The sequence below is a fragment of the Pieris napi genome, chromosome 23, assembly GCF_905475465.1.
Source record: "Pieris napi chromosome 23, ilPieNapi1.2, whole genome shotgun sequence".
Classification (NCBI taxonomy): Eukaryota; Metazoa; Arthropoda; class Insecta; order Lepidoptera; family Pieridae; genus Pieris; species Pieris napi.
In genome coordinates this window covers 8,902,719-8,924,560 of record NC_062256.1, presented here as the reverse complement: position 1 = coordinate 8,924,560, position 21,842 = coordinate 8,902,719, and the positions used below count along the sequence as shown (strand labels likewise).

The window sequence follows — 21,842 nt, the reverse complement described above, 5'->3', positions numbered from 1 at the left end:
AAAAAACCACGTTTTTGGTTTTTTATTTTTATCTTTAACAAAAATATTTTTTTTTTAACGAAATTTGGTGAAAACTTACCTTTCTATGTCCCAAATACACTGTAATTTATTTGATTAAAAATATTTATTTGTTTACCTTATTTTGAATTAATATCGAAAAAACACCCTAATTTTCAATCGAAAATTCTGACGTCAAAATTTCAGCTTTTTTCAAAAAGTTGGTGTGCTTTCAGTTCGTTGAAATCTCTACTTTCGTATGGTAAAAAAATATATATATACTACCATAGTAAATCTTCTCAGAAAACGCAAAAAATCGTATGCAGTAACGCCCAGACCTGTCATCCCTTTCGTTACTTCTCTATGAAATACGAAAATTTTAGCCCATCTAAAGGCTAAATTTTTTTTTTAGGTCACTCAGGTATATATAAGTAATCATAAAATAGTAATAAATAGGCATCTGATTATAATTTAAAGAAGATTCATAGAGAAGTAGGGAAGGGGATGACGGGTCTGGGCGTTACTGCATACGATTTTTTGCATTTTCTGAGAAGATTTACTATGGTAATATATATATATTTTTTTACCATAGGAAAGTAGAGATTTCAACGCACTGAAAGCACATCAACTTTTTGAAAAAAGCTGAAATTTTGACGTCAGAATTTTCGATTGAAAATTAGGGTGTTTTTTCGATATTAATTCAAAATAAGATGAAAAAATAAATATTTTTAATCAAATAAATTACAGTATATTTGGGACATAATAAGGTAAGTTTTCACCAAATTTCGTTTAAAAAAATAAATTTTTGTAAAAGATAGAAATAAAAAACCAAAAAGTTGGTTTTTTGAATTTTTCACATAAATTTTGAGGTTATGTGAAAAATGTGTGAATACAAAAGTTGTAGATCTTTTTATGACCTACAACTTTGCCATTTAGTTTTCTTCGATAGGACTTTTAGTTTTGCCGGAAATCGAGATAAACCGTTTTTTACCCTTAAACCTCCCCCCCCTTCCCCTTCCCGACCTCAGATCGACCGTAATTTATTTTTCCTTTCATTTTGATCATATTCCCCTGCTTTTCTAATGGGTTTCATCCTACTGTAATTTATTTAGGTTTCAAAAATTATCGGCACTGGTCTATTCAATTCAGTCTGTGATAAAACATAATACTACTCATAAAACAAAGTCGCTTTCTCTGTCCCTATGTATGCATAAATCTTTAAAACTACGCAACGGATTTTGATGCGGTCTTTTTTAATAGATAGAGAGATTGAAGAGGAAGGTTTATATGTATAAGTTATCGAATAACAATAAATAAATTAATTAATTTTACGAATGCAAACACCATGTGGTGCCGTTTGTTGACAAAATTACGCACCATTTTACATCGAATTCGTGTCAGTTCAAGAAATTCCAATCTTGAAGAGAATGAGGAGATGCATAACCAGGCTTTAATCTTGATCGAGGTCAAGGTCATCTCATCAAAAAATGTTGTATATCAGAAAGTGATTTAACATGTTACATGCAGTATCGCAATATTGGCGCTAGAGAGAAGAGGCCTAATGTGTAAAACTGTTTACACTTTTCTGTATTTGCAAAAAACGTTGTATAAATGTTATTACCTTAATGAAATCCTAAATTAAGTTTAACTAAAGTTAACATGATATTATTAGACTGTTAGGCGGAACGAAGTTAGCCGGGTCAGCTAGTAATCTATATTAATGAAATAATATATATTTCTACATACTTTATATACCAAAACAAGTTTTGTCTATTCGTGTATACTAAGATAACTAACGAAATAGTGTGTCTTACATAAGCAAGTGTATTGGAGCGTTAAATAATGAATACTTTCTGTTACCCAAATAGCGTTTTTAATTTATTTATAAATATTGATTTAGGACGTAAAATGCATGCAGCAAATACGTTTATACAAATATGTTTCCTAATTAATATGTTTTATTGACAAATATACAGTATTTACAATATTCTCAACCAACATAGTAATAATAGTATGTAATTACAAAAAAATTGTAAAAACAAAATTTAAATAAATTTAAAAAGTTTGTTCCCTTGCAGTGTATCTTTAATGGTTGCATTTCCTCGCTATATTGCGATATTTATTCATTGAGTAAAGAAATTACCAGCTCTGGGGTCACCGGTACTATCTATCAGCCAACCTTTAATGAGCTGGGAACTAAAACCCCACGGCCCAAGAGTCTCTACTTCAAAGGAAACAAAAGGAAAGACTCTTATATTAATAATAACGTGTTTCATTTATATTTATTCGAAGACAATTCCATGTCATGTTTTCCTTTCGTAAATGGCAAAATCAAAATGAATTGCAGTTCGTTTGTCTCGTTAAAACTAGAGAATGGTTGGACCGATTTGGTTAATTATGATCTTGATATATTTGTGGAAGTTCAGGGAAGGTTTGAACGCGGTAACATAAATAATAAGTAGAGAACAATTCTAAAGGCGAAAATGTCTTTTGTATCTGGTGCTGCGTGCACCTATTTCACCATGCCTCCTGCTGATACAAATATTTGTTTTTAATTTATTTTATTATTATTTATTACTTAAGATGTCACGTGGAACATGGTGTAATGGTTGCAGCTCCTTACAAACGTTGTGTAAAACAAAGAACTTGGCGATTAAAAAGAGTGGCGGAGAGTTTATTGCCAGTACTTCTCTTCCGTTCTACGCCCTTGATTTGAGAACTGGCAGTAAATGTAAAATTAGAAGCATTTAATGTATATTTCTTTTTTGACGTTTATAAGTGTACATTGTGTTACCTATATGAATAAATGATTGATACGCTCTTCTTGAAGGACCCTAAGTAGAATTGGTTCGAAAATACTTCAGTGGGTAGCTGGTTCCACATGATGCGCGGCAAAAACTTCCTTAAAAAACGCTCAGTTGTGGAACAACGGACGTCGAAGTGATACGGATGGTATTTTGTATTCTGCCTTGACGTCCGATGATGAATCACAAATACACAAACATGAAAAATGTTGTCAAAAATTATTTCCAACACTGTTTTTGTACATTTCCTATCTACCGTACCTATGTACCTATTATCTATATTGAATGATATCGGAGAATGTGAAGTGTTTTCATTTATATCTTATCACCTGTCACGATATAAAAACTAGTCATTGGAAATGAAAATAAAAATATATATTGAACGTCTCATAACGAAATTTTGACGCACGTGTTCGGTTTCAAAATCAACAATTGCTAAGATTATGGGAGGTAGTACAGTAAAAGGAGTGTTCAAGTATTACATAAGCACTATTGGGGTGTTGATTTTTTTATTTGATTACGTCATCAGCATTTATTATTTATACATATTACCCACACATTGTCTAGGCTTGAAAACGAAAAGCATTTTCGAGGATTCCTACAAAAATTAATTGTTTTATTATTTTTGATGACAAGAGGAGGGGCGGGGATGAATGGTAGTATATTACGTAATACTTCAACGGTCCCAAACCCCCTATATCATTTGTCAAGTCTATAAGTAGTTTTGTGTTTTGCACCTGTTTCAATTGAGATATAAAATAAAACTAAATAACTTTATTCCTGTGTTCCTTGTTTTTGAATTGTTAAAAAAAACGGCTGTAAAAGTATGAATAAAAGTACACCTGTTAGTTTATTAAGTTAAACATTGTATAAAATACCAATAAAAGTTATATTTAATTAAATACAAGGCGATTACAATTGCTGAAACTTTTATAATGATTAGATTATAATTTAAATTGGTCTTGCTCTAGTTCAATGTTCGTGTTAACCCCTTTTTTATTTGAATGAAATATTTTATTATTTGGAACAAATTTTTTGGAAATTACAATCATACAAAAAAATTCTTGACAGTTAAAACAGGCCGAAATTTTACAGCCATCTCGTCCGTTCTACGCGCGTTATTTGAGAGTAGCCTTGCGATTCTGTAACTCACTTTTCGAACTCACACGGCGGTTTTCGCAGCGGCGGTCGCGCTCAAATCAGTCGTGAAGCAGTCATTTTACGATTTGGCATTATGATAAACAATAAACTACAAGGAGGGACCTTATCAGACCTTATCGAAAAGTGAGTTACAGAATCGCAAGGAAGCGCTGGTACTCTGTCACTTCTAAAATGGGTGTTTGCAATCATTCTATTTAATCTAGGGTTCGTGTGGTACAAACACCCATTGAGTTTGGGATCTCTATCTCTATTAGGACGTTCTTACCGGCCATATTAATAAATTTAGAAACATTTTTTGTACTAATGTGACAATTGAATAGAATTCTTGACATCATAGATTATTTAAAACATGAACAAGAATGCAATATACATAGTTATCGATCTCTATATACGCTCTATTTACTCCTACTCTGTATAAATACAAAAGAAATATTTGTCTAAAAGAAAATATACTTAACATTGACGCTTTAAATTTTTTAATTATTTCGTTTGATTTGCTTGATTCGATGCATTTAAACGCCTAAAACGCTCTACTTTTAACTGGGACAGCCGTAAATAAATTTAATAATTTCTGTAACAATTTTAATTAAACCGTTTCGCAATTGTAAAGGTTAACAATTCTATCGCAAATCTTGCATTGCAACACTGCTTATTTGTGGTAAACATCAAGGTGTTTTGAGAAATGAGGTTAGGATGAGTTTTCGAGAGTTTTATAGATAATAGATAACTTTCGTAGATATTCACAGATAATTTTGCCGTTCGATTTTTAAATCTCATATTTCAAATTTATAAGTACAGATTATGTAATGAGAACGTAGTAAACGTTAGTCGCCTGTTTACGTACAAATGAAAATAAAAAAATAAGTATAGATATGGCGGGAAGTATTGTTTTAAAGCACTTTCAAAGATATTCACAGATAATTTTGCCGTTCGATTTTCAAATTTTATAACTTACAGAATATGTAATTTCAGAGTTTACTGTCAGCGCATAGCGCCCCATTTCCCGCCTTTTTCGTTCAAATAGAGACATGAAAAGCGTAGTATAAAATATCAAAGTGGCGGAAAGCAATGGTTTAAATTTTGTAAAGACAATACATTATAAAAAGGAAGTAACTTGGTGATTTTTTTAAATTGTGGACGTCCGTAAATATGAATAGATATTTATCAACTTCAAAAGACAAACCGAGCTTGCATTTTCGACAATTGTAATCAGAGTAAATTATTTATGGTATTAAATTTGTATAGCGGTAATAAATCATCGATTTTCTGGGTTGTAAAACCTTTACAGTACAGTGATTTTGTATGATTATGCCGCGCACTGATAACGACGCAAGCAACTCAGTCACTTCACGGCATCCGATGCGCGCCGACGAATCGTAGAGCAGTTTTCCTCAACCGGAAAATCATAAATGACCTTCACGCTAGAGAAATGTTTAGTGTATGTGTAGTGTAAAGTGCAAATATGAAGAAAAGCCACAAATCTTTACCGATGTTCAGTATTCAGTGTTATGAAGTAAGTAAGCAATGTTTAAGGAATGAAAATAATGTAAAGAGAGATTACATGTTAATTAGAAATTCCAACATGTTAACAATTGTATTGATAAGACACTATCGGCCATGTTTGAATTTGCGTGTGATAAAAAATATAAATAAAATAAAAATTAATCAGTCAATCAACCTTTTTAAGGCTGGACCTCAGATTTCTTTATCTGTTTTATGATCATTTGTCAATCTAATAAGCAAATAACAGCCACCTGTGCCTGACACACGTTGTCGACTTTTTGGGTTTGGGTGATAAGCCGGCTTCCTCCATAGAAAGCAAGTCCTTTGGTGCACAGCCGGTGTTCGAACCTATGACCTCAAGCGTACCTATATTAGCGTTAAACATTTGCGATAATTTAGTTATGGGGGACACCAAGGCTTTATGTACGAAAGATTAATTAGACAGCTGTCAGAGTCGTTAATTAACAATTACTTTTATTAACTACTTTAATTAAGGCTTTAGTAAGATATAATCTAAATACGGTTTTTTATTAGCTAACGCTTAAACATTACATAATTTTAATTATTAATGTATATAAGGTAGTTTTAGAATTAAAATCAATTTTAATTTTGTCGCGGTTATACTATGATATTCCATTTTCATTACAGCGTCATTTAAATAGTTTTTTCTGTGTTTCCTATACATCGGTATACATTTCATATGGTAGAAGAGTCACCTTCTTAGTCACCTAGCTTAAAGCGTTTTTAAAAGGACTATTCGTAAGATATTTGGTATATTTCCTCAGCAAGAGGCGAAAATTATACCTTAGTTTTAGTTCCTTTGGCTTAGATTTGTCACACATAAATGAATCGTACAAATTGCATTTGTCTCTTTTCAACACAGCGTAAACACAATATAACAGAGAGAGACTAAAGTTGAAATAATTCATGTTTAAATGTGTTCCTAATATGTTCTTTTGAGCTGAAGCTGAGCTGACTTCAGCGTGCGACTCATACCTGAAGTCGTAGGTTCGATCCCTGGCTGTGCACCAATGGACTTTCAATATGTGCATTCAACATACGCTCGAACGGTGAAGGAAAACATCGTGAGGAAACCGGCTTGCCTTAGACCCACAAAGTCGACGGCGTGTGTCAGGCACAGGAGGCTGATCACCTACATGCCTATTAGATTGACAATCATGAAACAGATACAGAAGTCTCGAGGCTTAGACCTAAAAAGGTTGTAGCGCCACTGATTTATTTATTTTATTTTTATTATGTTTTTTATAACTGTAGGAAACTAGAAATCAAATAGGGTTATTTTCTATTGCTGCTCACAATCGTAAAATAATTTAAATATTAAATTATTCCAGATAAGAGGTATACTACCGTAATGTTTTTTAAGGCACACTTCTGTAATGAGAGAGATTTTAGATTATATATTGCGATATGTATTTACCAATCATTTTGTTTTCATAATCTTTAGGCAACTAGAAATCAAAACCTCAATAGATTACAGAACCCCTCCGTAATGCATTCAAAGGGAAGGGGTTTCTTATAAATTATGACATTTGCCTTTTAGATATATGTGCAGTTTTTTTTAATTCCTCCATTACATATGTAAAGGAATTATGATTTATTATAATACGTATTTTCTTCACATATTACCTTGTATTACGTCATGGAATAATGAGTGTAACAAAAAGTTAGACATTACACCGAGGTGCGCATTACTTGACGTCACCTTCCTGTTCGATCTTGGATTTGAAAAATTTGCTTTTAGAGGTCACAGATCAAACTGCAGTCGGTAAATAGCATTTTGTTCTGTTTTTGTTTGTTGTTCAGTTGTTTTTTTTGTGCTATACTTAACCGTCCGCAGCTAAATTACGGATTTGCAATAAGAAGTGTGAAGTTTGTGAAGAACGTTTTTTAAAACAGATGATAAAAGGTGGCTCATCTGATGTTAAGTGATACTGCCGCCCATTGAGCCTACCGGTAGGCTCGCGAGTTCGTTGGCGGCCTTTTAAAAATTGGTGCGCTCTTTTCTTGAAGGACCCTGAGTCGAATTGGTACGGAAATACTTCAGTAGGAAGCTGGTGATGCGCTGTAAAGACTGCCTTAAAAACGCTAAAAAACGACGGACGTCGAGGTGATACGGGTGGTATTTCGTATCCTTGACGTCCGATAATGAAACTCAGCTGCAGGTATTAATCCGAACAACTCTTTTAAACACTATTCATGGTAAAATAAATGTCTATAGTGTCTATGGTGATGTCATCATCACTAAAAAAACGTTTTTTTTAATAATTGTAGTCTATGTATTAGTCGTGTTCTGTGGTTTAGTGATTTGATGTAGGTATACTATGTAGCACTATTGGTGATGGTGTTGTCTATAGAGGCATTAGAGTGTAGAATATGTATTCTATTATATAATAGATATATATATAAGAGAATGCCATTGCTCCTTTTTCTTGAGGGTCTCAAGGCGCTGACGATAGCAATCGGATCGGCAATATATGCAGGTTTTAAGTTTGCTTATTAACTGTAGATTTTTGAGTAATGTCTATTATTCAACATTATATAAGTAATATAATATATATTTAATAAGTATACCATATACCAAGCGGATACAATTTATAGATTTTTATGAACAGATTTCACTCACTGAATATCATTGACGAGGTATGGAAGGATGACATGTTTAATAAAAGTAACAATTTAATATATTTCTATAATACGTACTTTATCGCATTAAAACCTATTTAAGACTGAAATTACATTCTCTCTTTCTATCAAATTGGTTTTACGCTTTGTTGAAAAGATACAGAGTACTTCGGTAAAACGGTGTAATTGGACTAATTTCGTTTATATTAGATATTGTATCGTAGTTAAATGAAACATCATAATGCAGTCGTCATATATATGATATTTATATATAAAGAGACCGCTTAGCGGGTTATACAAAAATACATCGCAGCAATCAGTTCGTAAATGTGAGGGCAAGGCGAACATGCTTAGTTTTTCGCAGAAAGGGAATGAACTTTGCGATATTGAAACTGGTTTTACTTTATCTTTTTACGAACGGATTCATGGACGAAGTTAAAGGCTGTTAACCATTAGGTTGCATACAAATTGGAATTTAAGAGTCCTGGACGCATAAATGTGTCCGTCCCATAGATATATTTTTAGCTTTATTCCTTACTAGCCGTTTCGCGCCCGCTTTGCTGGACGAATTAAAATAAATTTTATGTTTCATTATTTTATTTTTTTTCATATTTTTATTATTCTTCTTTTTAACTTCTAAGAAAATTGAAATATTTCGAAAATCGAGTTTTTAACAGATGTTGACGTTTTGCGGTTCTAGGAAGCCTCTTTTGTTTTTATTAGCGGGAAAAAATTTCATAAAAGTAAAACAGAAATAAACCATAAACCATCTAGGAAATTTCGCATCGAATGGTGGTAGTTTCATGTCGATACGATCAGTGGTTTAAGCGTGATTGAGCCTCAAACGAAGACCATTATATATATATAGACTAGGGTTGCCTGAAAAATTGTTTGTTAGCCATAAGGCCGCCTCTTGAATCCCTTATTATTTTTATGTTATTTGTTATTTTATAAATGTAACGAACCGTAAATAAATAATTGTTTGAGGGACCCAAAACTATTATAATATTCGTCATGTGAACATTATGGAATGATATGGTACCAGCCGTTCTACATAAGAAAGGGCCTGGGATTAGTGCTAGACAGGCTACTTCTAATTAATTTGCAATATTTGTTTTAAAATAAGTGTTGTTTGATGATTTGCTATTTTCAAAGCAACATAACATTTTGTTAATGGTTCTGAAAGTAACCCGAAGATTATATCTTGAGGAAATGTATGAAAAATAAAGTCTTATTGAAGATATTGAGATAAATAATAAATTATTTGTTTGTAAGTGGTACACAGCGATGAATTATAAAAATCCGCACAATCAGCCGTATAAAAATAGCATATGTCATATTAATTTTCATTAAGTCATATAATAAGAACATCAACACAATGTCATAATAATAAGTTAAGCTATTAATTGTTGTGAAACTTGTGGTCCGAATACTCGTACAGATAAAAAGGCACGTTGCCTTTAAAAATTTAATCTTCTTCCCCTTGAAAGCATTACACGCCAGTGATCTATAAAGGCCGATTTACATTATCTTAGTGTTTAGGAGAGTGCTTTAGTACAACTTGAAAGGCAAGTTCTTCAGCGTAGCGTTTACTAAAGCAAGTAGCGTTTACATGTTTCAACTAAAGTACTATCCTAAAGTACTCTCCTAAACATTAAGATAATGTAAATCGGCCTTAACTTCTAGGAAGGTTAAATAGTAAAAGGTGACGAAAAGTTAAAAAATCACCTCCCAATTAATGTATCACACTGTCAGGATTCGTTGAATCGACTTTACAAATGCACAATTTCAAGAATTTCACACAAATCGCAGAAACATGTGTTTACAAACATGGACGACTGGTGCGACGCCATCTTGTCTAAAGAAGCGTTTTGGCGGGTTCACGAAATTATGAAGGTTTAGCTTCAATACAGAATTAAAAATAACAATTCGCATAGGTTCGACAGGCACTAATAAATAATCTGAAATGATTTTAAAAACCATTATTACGTTATTGACCATGTTATTTTTAATTCTATATATATTGTATATGATTTGAAAAACAATTTCAGATTATTTATTAGTGCCGATCAGATTGTTTCGTGTTCGAAAGTAACGAAATAAAGTTTGCAACAGATGCCAATACATTCTTTGGCCGTGTCACAAATTACGAGCAGCGATGATGAAAAGTAGGCTTTACACAAAAAAAACTTAAAAGATGTCGTGAAAGCGTAACAAATAGAACTTTCATATTAAATTAACTTTTATTTTTTACTTTTAACATATTTTTAATTTACTAAACTTTATTTTATTTTAAACTTAGCTCTCAACTGACTCCAAACATGTTTTTTGAGCAGCAAGAAGACTATGAGCAATTTGATCTTCTTGAATTAGGAAAAACAAGCCAAAAAAAAAGTGCGTGTGTACAAAATTGTTATTACTAAGGTAAAAGCCCCAATAAATGATCATGTACCAGTATATGATCACTCCATGTATTTGTATATCTATATTCACACTGTTTACACACTGTATGTACGTGCTGATGATAATATAAATAAATAAAAAATCAGCGTTTACTGCACAAGACGTTATGCGATAGAATTGCCATCTAAAGTTCTAATATGTAACTACTAAACGAATACATCAACCAATAACATGTATTTCGCCCTTTCTCACTCCCTCTCAATCGGTCTCAATCGCTCCCTTTTCTTCGACAAAAACGCTGCACATCTTCGTGACGTTAATATTATTATTGCGTTTCAACCGTGATAAGTTTCACCTCAAAAATTAACTTAATTGCATGGATCTCGTTCTCTAGTTTCTAAGTTCTCGTCATTTTCACACGTGTAAATTCTATAACATAATTTATAAGTACAGTCGACTCTCGATAATTTGAAACTCAAGGGACAAGAGATAAATTTCAAATTATCAAGAGTTCAAAATAACAAGTGTTTGAATAACCACGAGGGGGAGGGGCGACGGAAGGAAATAAGAATTTGATCAAAATTTGTTACTTATTATTTCTATATTCTTATTATGTATTAACAATTATTATAACAATTATTCACAAATTTTTGAGACAAACCTCATTTATGTAAACAATTGACAAGTCTGTGCATGTATGTTCACAAACGACAGGTATGTGCATGATAAACGCTTCAAATTATAGAGAGTAGGGAAGACCGGATTTCAAATTATCGCATGTTGGCGAGCAAGATAATACTTTTTCAACTTCAAATTACCGAAGGGACCAATTATCATTGATTTTATTCAATTTATCGAGTATTTTTCAAGGGACCGGAATTATCGACAGATTCAAATTAACGAGTGTCAAATTATCGAGAGTCGACTGTATCTGATTGTCCACGTGTTAGGCAAAATACCTTTTAGTAAATTAAAAATACCTTTGGTCTGCTTACCAAGGGATGATGTAAAATGATGCTACTCTCGACAATTGCTGCACAAGCCAAATTTAGAAAACTTTCATTCAGATCAGGTTTCAGATTCAAATACAAAACAGTCACACTGCTAACAAGTAAATAATAAAAGCATAGCCTTTAATGTTGTTAAACTTACATGATCAGTAAATATGCCTATTAGATATAAAATTCTCGTGTCACAATGTTCGTTCCCATACTCCTCCGCAACGGCTCGAACGAATCTTATAATTTTTTTTATGCATATTCAGTAAGTCTGAGAACCGGATACTTTCTATCTTTCAAACCCCAAAATTTTTGTTATTAGCTAAAAATTTTGTTTTTATTTTTTTATATGCATACAAATATACACACAACCCTCAATTTTCACCCCTCTACGATCAACCCCTATTTTTTATTATTGTAGATAGTTATTTTTATTGAACTAAAAAAATACGTTTGCCGGGTAAGCTAGTAGTAATATAATATTTGTTATACTTATCTATTGGCAAACCATTTATTTGTATTTACAACTTGTCGCAATCTCCTTCAACTTTATTTTTTCCAATGTTGGCGTTGTCAAGCGGTTCGAACCGACATTGGACCCTTCTTTATGGTCCTCTCATCTGATCTGTCTGCCTCTTTTTCGTTTTCCACTTCATGGTTTCCACTCCGTTACGATTGCTTCTTTTCTCTTATCATATGACCCTTCCATCTCCACTTTAGCTTTCGGTATGTGATGTTTGCGTCTTTACTCTTGTTGTACTCTTTCCATTACTGTTTTGACAAGTTTCTCTTTTATTTGCCTAATGCAATGCCTTAGTTCCATTGTACTATATCTTAATACTTTATATATCTCTTACTCAAGTCATTATATCATATAATTAAGACCTAATCCGCAGGTACTAAGAAACATTCCAACCCATTCGCAATCCACTTAAAGTCGTCATTGACAGTTCCTAATCAAGTTATGCAAATCCTAATCATATTACATGTATATATTTCAACAATTACAGTAAACTTATGTAATATTTCTTGGAGTCATTGCGATAATTATATTTTTACTAATAAAATGAATCTCGCTACAACCTCAGATTTCTGTATCTGTATCATGATTATTAAAAAAAAACATATGTTTATTATGGAACATAAGATACATGTATCACTTATTCCACGTCATTAAATTTGAATTTGTAGGCATCCCTACTCATCGGCAAAGAAGACAGAGGGTGTAGGCCGAGAGAAAAAGCGGGCGTAAAAAACTCTCGGTACTCTTTTAAAATAGCAAATCATCAAACAACACTTTTTTTAAAACAAATATCGCAAATTAATTAGAAGTAGCCTGTCTAGCACTAGTCCCAGGCCCTTTTATCAACTAGATAATCGTTGACTTTATAGTAAGCCTTTTTACACAGCTTTTCTTGAATACATTTCTTGAATTTATTGAAAGGCAGAGATGAAAAAATTAGTCAATCTAATAGGCAAGTAGGTGATCAGCCTGTGACACACGCCGTCGACTTTTTGGGTCTAAGGCAAGCCGGTTTCCTCACGATGTTTTCCTTCAATAATAGTATATTAAAAATGTTGTCACTGGATTGCTTTAATGCTCTGTATAAGTATTGTCGTCAAATTTAACATTAAAATTATAAAAACCTCTTTTATGTTGGTTTATCTTACAAATGCTAAAATTAAGGGTTAAATCAGGACTCAAGACTGACGCTGACTATTACTGTCAAAAATGTATTTGACATAGATTCATAAATCTGAGGCCAAGACCTAAAGCGGTTGTAGCGCCACTGATTTATTTATTTAAAAAATTTTACCTCTGTATAATATTAGCATAGATTAATCTAAAAGGGGTAATAATTTAATAAATTAAAAAAAGAGCATACTCCTTCAAAGACCAGCAACGCACCCACTAAAATGGGTGTACATGTCTATCTCTCTATGCTATAAAAAAATAAGTGGCGATGAGCGGTGTTTAATTTTATATCGTCTTCATATGAAAGTACTCACGATATACTTTATTATGAAATAGTATAGTCTATATTAATGTTGTTCTAGGATCGACAACACACTTTACGACTGAGAAAACCGGCCGTGGAGGCAACAGAGCATGTCGAAAACATACAAGAAAGGCTGACTGTGAAGAAACCACCGCCGCCTCCACCCCCTGTAAGTCGAATGATGTAATATATAAAATAGTTCATAAGCCACATATAGCTAAATGGTAATGAGTTTTTTTTTGGAGTTTATGGCCTGGTATCTAGACCTTTATGCCATGTGTAATCTGTGCAAGTGTATATAATAATTACCTGTTTAAATAGCACAGATTATATTTAGTTACTAACCGTCAACTGTAAAATAAATAATTTCATTTTTATAATAAATATCTCACTATTTCGTTAGTTATGAAACTTACATCGATAACCCAGAGTCTATTATTCTTTAAAGTACTGTTGCAAGGAATAAAAAACATTTATTAAAATGTTTAAGTTTAAATTTAACCTTACAAGTAAACACAAAATACTTTTAATAAATCATCACTGTATAATATATACTTAGTAATCTTATTTTATTTTTATGGTAACTGTATTTCCAGATGCCAACCACAAATGGCCACCACAACGGTGAACTAAACGGCGACCGGAAACCAAAGCTAGAGGATATTATAAAAACGCCAATAATAAAAAAAATCGCTACAATAAACCGAACACCAACACCAGATTACAACGACAAAGAACTAACTTTACCCATAAAATCGAAGAGCTTAAACGAATCAAACGCAGATGTAGATTCTCTAGAATCATACAAACTCCAAAGTCCTGGAAATGTGAACTTAAAACCACCTTCGAATTACTTCATAAAGGCTCCCAATGGCACGGCTACTATGAAAAAGCATTCCAGGCCTGTATCCGTCACTATAGGAGAATACGTGAATAATATGAGTGGAAGAAGGGAGCCGTCCAAGCTGGAATTTCTCAATGGGGACAAAAAGAACTCCCAATCAGTAGACGAAGAGTCCCTCTCAAGTAGATTACAGTCGGAGTTAGCTCTTACACTTTCACGATCGAATTTACGCAAAAAGACTGAAGCTATGGTAAGTTTTTTTATAACATTGTATTCTGTGGGCCTTTTGGGTTAGATATATCAGAACCGACAGATGGCGCGCAAAGCAATTGATGGAAGAAATAAAGTTTCATATAATAATGCGCAATATTTTTGTGTAATTATGTTATAATCCGCTCTCAGCCTACTCAGAGTCAATATAAGGGTAGACAGATTATTATACTTATAAATTATTTAGTAAAGTTTCTTATGGCGCGTCTAAACGGGCCATGTTTTGCTGCAATTGATGGCTGCAACACTGTGGCCGGCAACATTGCAAACAATAGCAGCCACACTATGCAATATTGCAGTAATGTCCCGGCCATATAGCCAAACATGTTTTGTATAGCCACATATGGCTGATATTGCCCCGATGGGTGGCCGGACGATCGCTAGGCTATCGAATTCAACTGCAATATTGTACAGCCAGTTCTATTGTTGTTTCAGTCACTCTCTTTGTTATGGCACAGTGTATCCTTTTCTACGCGACATGACGTTTGCTATGAGTGAAGTGTGCCTGTTGCTATATTCTGTGTTTTGCGATCAGCTGTATTTGACGTTAGATTACTACGTAAAAATTACTGCTTTTGTCATTCTAGTTCTTGAATAATTTATTATCAAGACTTATTTCTAGACTCAAATTGTCTACAGTTTCACGCCTATTTAAGTAAGGTCGAATCCACAATCTCTTCTTTTTCTGTTTCTTTTTTAAAACAATATAAGCTGATGGGACGAGTGTGATTTTGTCAGCCATTGTTGCCGGTTTGTGTAGCCCGTTTAGGAGTCTGCATCATGGGCCATACTATTGCAGACATATTGCAAGACATTGCCCAGCCATAGATTGTTCGGCCATCAGCTGCATTAAAATATTTTTCTAATGGCCGGACAATTAGTTGCCAACAGTGCAGCCATCAATTGCAGCAAAACATGGCCCGTTTAGACGCGCCATAAGCATACTGACCTTTGAGGGAGCGCAACTATTTAATAGCGTGGATGCGTTGACATCTGACAACTGACAACAAAGTTGGCGCCCTAAACAGACGTTTGGTGTTTATGACCTGACAATAAATTATAGATTTGTGTTTGTAATCATTGTTTTTTCTTTGTGTTATTTTATCTTGTTTTCGATTTTTGTATTGACTATTAATAGTAGGCGCCTATTAATTATAAGTATATAAATTTTTCTAAAGCAGAAATAAAGATTGTACAACCAAACCAGCATGGCTCAAGTGTTACTCTTCTGGCTCTGAGTACGGTTATCAAATAGAAAAGGCAATAATGCTTCCAATAGGAAGAACCATGCTTATTTATAATTTAGAATATTCATAAATATTATACTTATTCGCTTAAGCAATTGTTTCAGGATTGTAAAATAATCAGAAAAACCTTCGATTCGCTTGACGAAAATTTTCACGCTAGATATGGCAACAATTTGTTACCATTATCTCCATCTATAACAATACCTAAAGTTTCATCAAAACATTAATCGCCAAGAATCAGCGACGCTTTCCAAAATTACTCATAAAACCGGTACATTTTTTTTATATTACACATGCACCATTCACAAAAAACGGTTCAGGCAAAAACGCACATGTTGAACACTGGTGGCGGAATAAACGTTATACCTAATTTAACATATATTTTTGCTTTCAGGTGGATGGCGGGCGATAATCTTCCAAAATCGCATATTAGGACTACATACAAAAGCCTGTAACCTGTATATAAAATATATGTAATAGCTGTAATTCATGAAATACATGATGTTTAATAATTGTCCATATTAAATAGTAGACCCCTATATTATCAAACATTAGTAAATATAAATTGTTGAAGTTTTGGTTATCTATTTAGTCAAATTTGTGGAATTCATTTATATAATTTTGGTTTTGTTTTACGGAAAAAGTAAGTCATAATTAAGATGGGGTATTTTAAAAATTTCGGTTGTTTCCTTATTAAATATACCTACTATAAAATAAATATGAATTTTAAAAAGAGTGCCTTTTACATAGAATCTTATACAAATGTAGAAAGTAAATGGTGCATACTTGTACATGTATAGTCCTTTGGACCAAATTTTACGATTCCTTTTTGAGCCTATCTGGCAACTAAATTGATAATTATTAAACAATGTACAGTGGTTAAATAAGATAAAAATACATCAAATAATATTGTAACCTAAGTCATAAAATATATTGTTATTTTACGTCTTAATAAAATAATTTCAAATGATTGATTCTATTTATTTAATAGTTTTCCAAAATAAAACAGTATGGCGCCATTTTAAAAGTAACATCCATCAACACTACCAACTGGTTCTCCAAAAAAATTTAAGTATGAATGAAAATTTAAAAGAAATAAGTCTTAAATGTCAAATATGAAAAAATAATTGAAGCGTTTTTCCTTTAATACAAACTTTTTTTAAATGTTTGCGCACGGATTGTTTTATCGGACAGCCAGTAACGTGACCGATCTCTTTGGTGGTTGAAAAATTTATTAAAACCACGTTCCAAACTCAAATATCTTTTAGTTTCTAGTTGTTTATAAGCTAGATGTGATAAAAAATATTTATTCAAAAAGTATTAAAATGCTAACAGTGACAGCTAAGTCATGGAGTAGGGGGAAGTGTACAAACTAAAAAGAAAGACTAGAAACAACCGCCAGGTACTCTGTCAAGCGTCATCTCACATCTGCATATAGCTTCTCTTCTTAGCCTATGGTGAAAAATATTGATGTGAAGTCAATTGTCAATTTAACTTTAAAGTAAAAATTCAAATGGTTTGACCGAAAACTGAAAAGTGAAAGTCAAAGGAGAAGTAAAGATATAAATTTTACTATAAAACCCTACTTCTTATTTCCCTAATTGTAAAAAATACAATGAAAAGAATGTAATAATGCAGAAGTAAATAAAACATTGACTTACTTAGGACCTTATTGCAATCTTAGAAAATTCGTACCATGTCTTCTCCAATAGCCGCGAACTTTAACTTGCTAAGTTCTCGCGACGATACTTCAATAAAAAATGTATGGAATTACAATTTGTATGAGGAATTTCATGTTATTCGGCAGGTAAATATCTAGATTAATGTTTGGTGATTAATTGCAATTCTCAAAACTAAAGCTTAGATATTAATTCTAATCGTTTTTCGAAAAAAACTAGATTGTTCAGAAATATCACTGGGTGGCAATGGATACTGAATTCCCTGGTGTTGTGGCAAGACCAATAGGTGAATTTAGGTCCACCGCAGATTATCAGTATCAATTGTTGAGGTGGGTATTGAAATTATTATTTTTTACAATATGTGATAATGCCATTCTTAACTAGCAAGTGGTTAAAATAACATTATATCAGCTGCAAAATAGCACAAACCAGTAACTATACTTTAAGTTAAGCTACAATACATTCAGAAAGTTCAATACCTTTTCTTTTTATAAATCAGTGAAAGTTTCACATCAAAATAATATAAACTTCCATTTCTTAAAACATTACATTTTTAGCAAAGCATCAATATATGCCTAACATAGTAACTTTTACAGATGTAATGTAGATCTTTTGAGGATTATTCAATTAGGGCTAACATTTATGGATGAAAATGGTAAAACCGCTCCTGGATGTTCAACTTGGCAATTTAATTTTAAATTCAATCTGCAGTAAGTTTAATATTATGTTATATGTTTTATAATTTTCATCGTAGATGATTTATAAACTTTTAACAGATCTATTGTTGCCAGGGAAGATATGTATGCCCAAGACTCAATTGATCTTTTACAAAATTCTGGGCTTAAATTTAGAGAACATGAAGATCATGGTATTGAACCATTAGAGTTCGCTGAACTACTGATGTCTTCAGGTACAACAAAAAAAATATTTATTACATTCCGTAACCTATCAACAAAATGATATTTTTGGGACCATTTCCGGGGTAACAAAAACCGCTTTAGTTTAGAAGTTAATATTGATTTTAAAAGATGACTTCAAACATATTAAGCCTCACTAAATGTGAGGATTTAAACAGATTTGTGAAAACTTTGCCACTGTTTTGATGAGTTTTCTTATAAAAGTCAAAATAAAATTCGAACGCTTAAACTCTTAGATACAACACGGACTAATAATATCTTTGTTACTGGTTTTAGGAATTGTTCTTATGGATAACATTAAATGGTTGAGCTTTCATTCCGGTTATGACTTTGGTTATTTATTGAAACTTCTGACTGATCGTAATCTACCTCAAGAAGAGAATGACTTTTTTGAAAGCTTACGATTGTATTTTCCAACAGTTTATGACGTTAAAGTAAGTACATATATCTGCTCCTAAGAAGTACTTTAATCGCCCTCTATAGTCATTGTAATATGCAAGGGGACTTATTTTCCTTGGTTTTTCAGTTAAAAATTCCATCAATATTGGTTTAGTGTCTTTGGCTTTGCATAAATCCAAACTCACGTTCTCATTCATGTCGTTCTACGTCAATGTGTATTTAATATGTATGACAGTGTTGCCAGATGGTCTCAGCGACGTACCCCTAGACTAATTTGATTTCCCCCCAGAAATCTCCTATATACTAATTACTGAATTTTAATTTAATTTTAGAATTTGTATTTAATTAAAATCACATCGTTCTTTGACAGCTCAAACGAATATACAATTAGTAAGGTTAACCAAACGGATCCTATTCTTACGATGTGTTCGTACTTCAATTTAGTTCCTAAATCAAGAACGTGATATACAATAACAAAAAAACTATTTGGCGTGTTTTTGAAATTTCCCCTAAAAACCCCAAATATTCTTTCTGCCCCTTACTCGGTTGAGAAGCCCCTAAATCTAGGGGGAAATCCTCTGATCTGGCAACACTGATGTATGACGGAATACTGTATAGAATAGGAGCTTTAGACAAATACTTACGACATAATAATGGTCACGTGACCAAACGTGAGTTAATGTCATTCCCATAAAAATTTGTTTTGCGTTAGTGGCATTTTATGTCCATCTCTGTCAATGGCGCTAGTATCGCCTGTAAGTAACCCAATTATACGAGACATCGATTAAGGCAGCAAGAGCAGTTAGCTTACCCTGTTACTTCAACGACGACAATTTCAATTTTAAGTATCCGTACTTAATAATAATTTTAGTTCTACGATTCAAAGGCAAGCAAAAAAAGAAAAAGCAAATCCAACAAATGTGTGGAGTTTACGATTTTACGACAAGCTGAATTTAAAAGCTGTTTTGCCGGCTAGGTATTGCACAATAGGCTTTTTCACAGTACGAAAAATAAATTCTATATCATTGCTTCATTAAAAACCATGGTTAAAATAGTTAATTTTTATGTGTCAATCACGTGACACAGATTAGTGAAAAGGCGATGACGTACCCTATGAATGTCCTTAAAGGTTGCATTTAATTGGAGATTGATTTGATTGAAATATGTAAAACGGTTCTTGAAATTATGAATGTTTAAATAATCATAATCCTAAATGGATTTTCACATATTTTTTACAGTATCTAATGAAACTGTGCAAGAACTTAAAAGGCGGTCTGCAAGAGGTGGCCGATCAATTGGAACTTAGAAGGGTTGGGCCTCAGCACCAAGCCGGATCTGACTCTCTTCTCACTGGAATGGCTTTTTTTAAGATAAAAGAGGTAATTACTATTAGTATGTATACAAAGCTTTTTTTATATTTTATTTAACAATTAGAAATTAAGAAAGTATATGAAAACAGAAATGTTGCTTAGGGGCCGTTTAAGTATTACGTAAGCTGATTTACTGCAATTTACCCTCCCCCCCCCCCCTGTTGTTAGCAAAAGTAAGCAAAGCTTAAAAAAAATTGTACATAAATGTATTAATTTTTGTAGGAATCCACGAAAATGCATTTCGTTTTCAAGCATAGACAATGTGTGGGTAATATGTGTAAAAAAGTAAATAAGAAAAGCCACAAATCTACCTGACCGCGTGTCTGATTAAAAAAAAAGAAAAACTAAAGACCCATCAAGGTCTCTGAAATTATTCAAAATCTATTGTATCGTTAATTTATTGTGGAAGGTTCGCTAAAACCAAAAAAGTAAATACGTCTATAAAAACTAACGAGAAAAATACATTAATTGCGATGTTTTTTTATAGATTTTCTTTGATGGCAACATTGAAAGTACCAGCGGACATTTATATGGCTTAGGTGCACCGTTTTCAACTAATGCAAATAATTTCCAAGAGAATGGGGAAAATGGTTCCTGACTGAGTGGAACGGAGGAAGCGCTGAACGAACGATTGGAAAAGCGTGAACTATTCAAAAAGTAAAGTGTCAAATTGGCTCTGAGTTTTGACAGTTCAGATGTCAATGTCAATGTACGAAGCTCGCCATATTTAAACTGCAAATTGAAGTTTCGTAAGCCGAGATGGTGAACATTTATGTGTGTCTGTTTTATCAAGTTTAATAGTAAACCAGAAACAAATACACTTCAGTTAATGATTTAAATATTAATATATGTACAATAAAATGTCTGTCTAATAATTGTCTGCCATTGTTGTTCTGCAATTCAAATGTCAGCATAGACTTTGTGCGAACTAAAATAAAAATCTATATTTTCCACTAAAACTTATAAAAATACTATGCGTCTAGTATACAGCGGGTAGTTTCAGATGTAAGTACCCGCAAATTTGCATATGACCGATTATTAAACAAATACAGCTCGACTCCTCCTTTTTATATTAAGTATATTAAAAATAAGTTGCTACCACATATAGTAAGCCCCTCTATACCGCGGTTTACCCGGACCGCGTTGTAGGAGTATTCTCGTAAAACCGTTTTTTTGAACAATTCGTAAACTGGGAACACAGGAATAAAGTTATTTAATTTTTTATAACACAATGAAACAGGTGCAAAACGCAAAACTAATCATAGACTTCCAAATTATTATAAAGTTCACACTACAGAAATCTCGTGATAGGGGGGATTACTTTATTATTTATTTAGATAACTTAGCGCTGATATGCTCCAGTTTGTTAATATCCAATAAATTCAGGGGGTATTTATTATTAATATACTGGAGTCATGTCTCGTGTTTAAATCTTGTCGTTTTACTAAACTACTCTGAATCTGTGGGTGTTTCAGTTTACTTCCTAAAAAACCCACGAAGCACTGCTCAAGTTTACTATGATTTAACGATATGTTAAGTTTGTTTATTTTAAGCTGTTGTGATGTTTGGTAGTCATAGATAGAGCCATTACACATTGTAATTTAAGA

General features: G+C 32.7%; 2 protein-coding genes across 7 annotated transcripts in view; both read left to right on the top strand.

Annotated features, from left to right (window-relative positions):
- The window catches only part of LOC125061399, a 63,156-nt gene extending 46,774 nt beyond the window's left edge, over positions 1 to 16,382 (top strand). For 3 of the 4 annotated variants that reach the window (XM_047666839.1, XM_047666840.1, XM_047666838.1), the window contains exons 10-13: positions 13,568 to 13,678; positions 14,106 to 14,603; positions 15,975 to 16,141; positions 16,265 to 16,382. In XM_047666839.1, coding sequence (XP_047522795.1) covers positions 13,568 to 13,678; positions 14,106 to 14,603; positions 15,975 to 16,097 — 732 coding nt within the window. In that variant the 3' untranslated portion in view covers positions 16,098 to 16,141; positions 16,265 to 16,382. The remainder of the gene's footprint in view (positions 1 to 13,567; positions 13,679 to 14,105; positions 14,604 to 15,974; positions 16,142 to 16,264) is intronic. The other variant, XM_047666841.1, reaches the window with a different exon arrangement.
- Positions 16,383 to 17,382: 1,000 nt separating this feature from the next.
- Positions 17,383 to 21,418, top strand: LOC125061624 (CCR4-NOT transcription complex subunit 7-like). Of its 3 annotated transcripts, none has more exons than XM_047667134.1 (7): positions 17,385 to 17,677; positions 17,769 to 17,878; positions 18,146 to 18,259; positions 18,341 to 18,459; positions 18,743 to 18,900; positions 20,104 to 20,244; positions 20,723 to 21,418. In XM_047667134.1, exons 1-7 carry the CDS (start codon positions 17,567 to 17,569, stop codon positions 20,831 to 20,833), a joined length of 864 nt encoding a protein of 287 aa, XP_047523090.1. In that variant the 5' UTR covers positions 17,385 to 17,566; the 3' UTR covers positions 20,834 to 21,418. The 3 variants fall into 3 exon arrangements, with proteins under 3 accessions (XP_047523091.1, XP_047523090.1, XP_047523089.1); XM_047667133.1 differs by having other exon boundaries at positions 18,326 to 18,459; XM_047667135.1 differs by lacking the exon at positions 18,146 to 18,259 and having other exon boundaries at positions 17,383 to 17,677; positions 18,326 to 18,459.
- Positions 21,419 to 21,842: the final 424 nt, after the last annotated feature.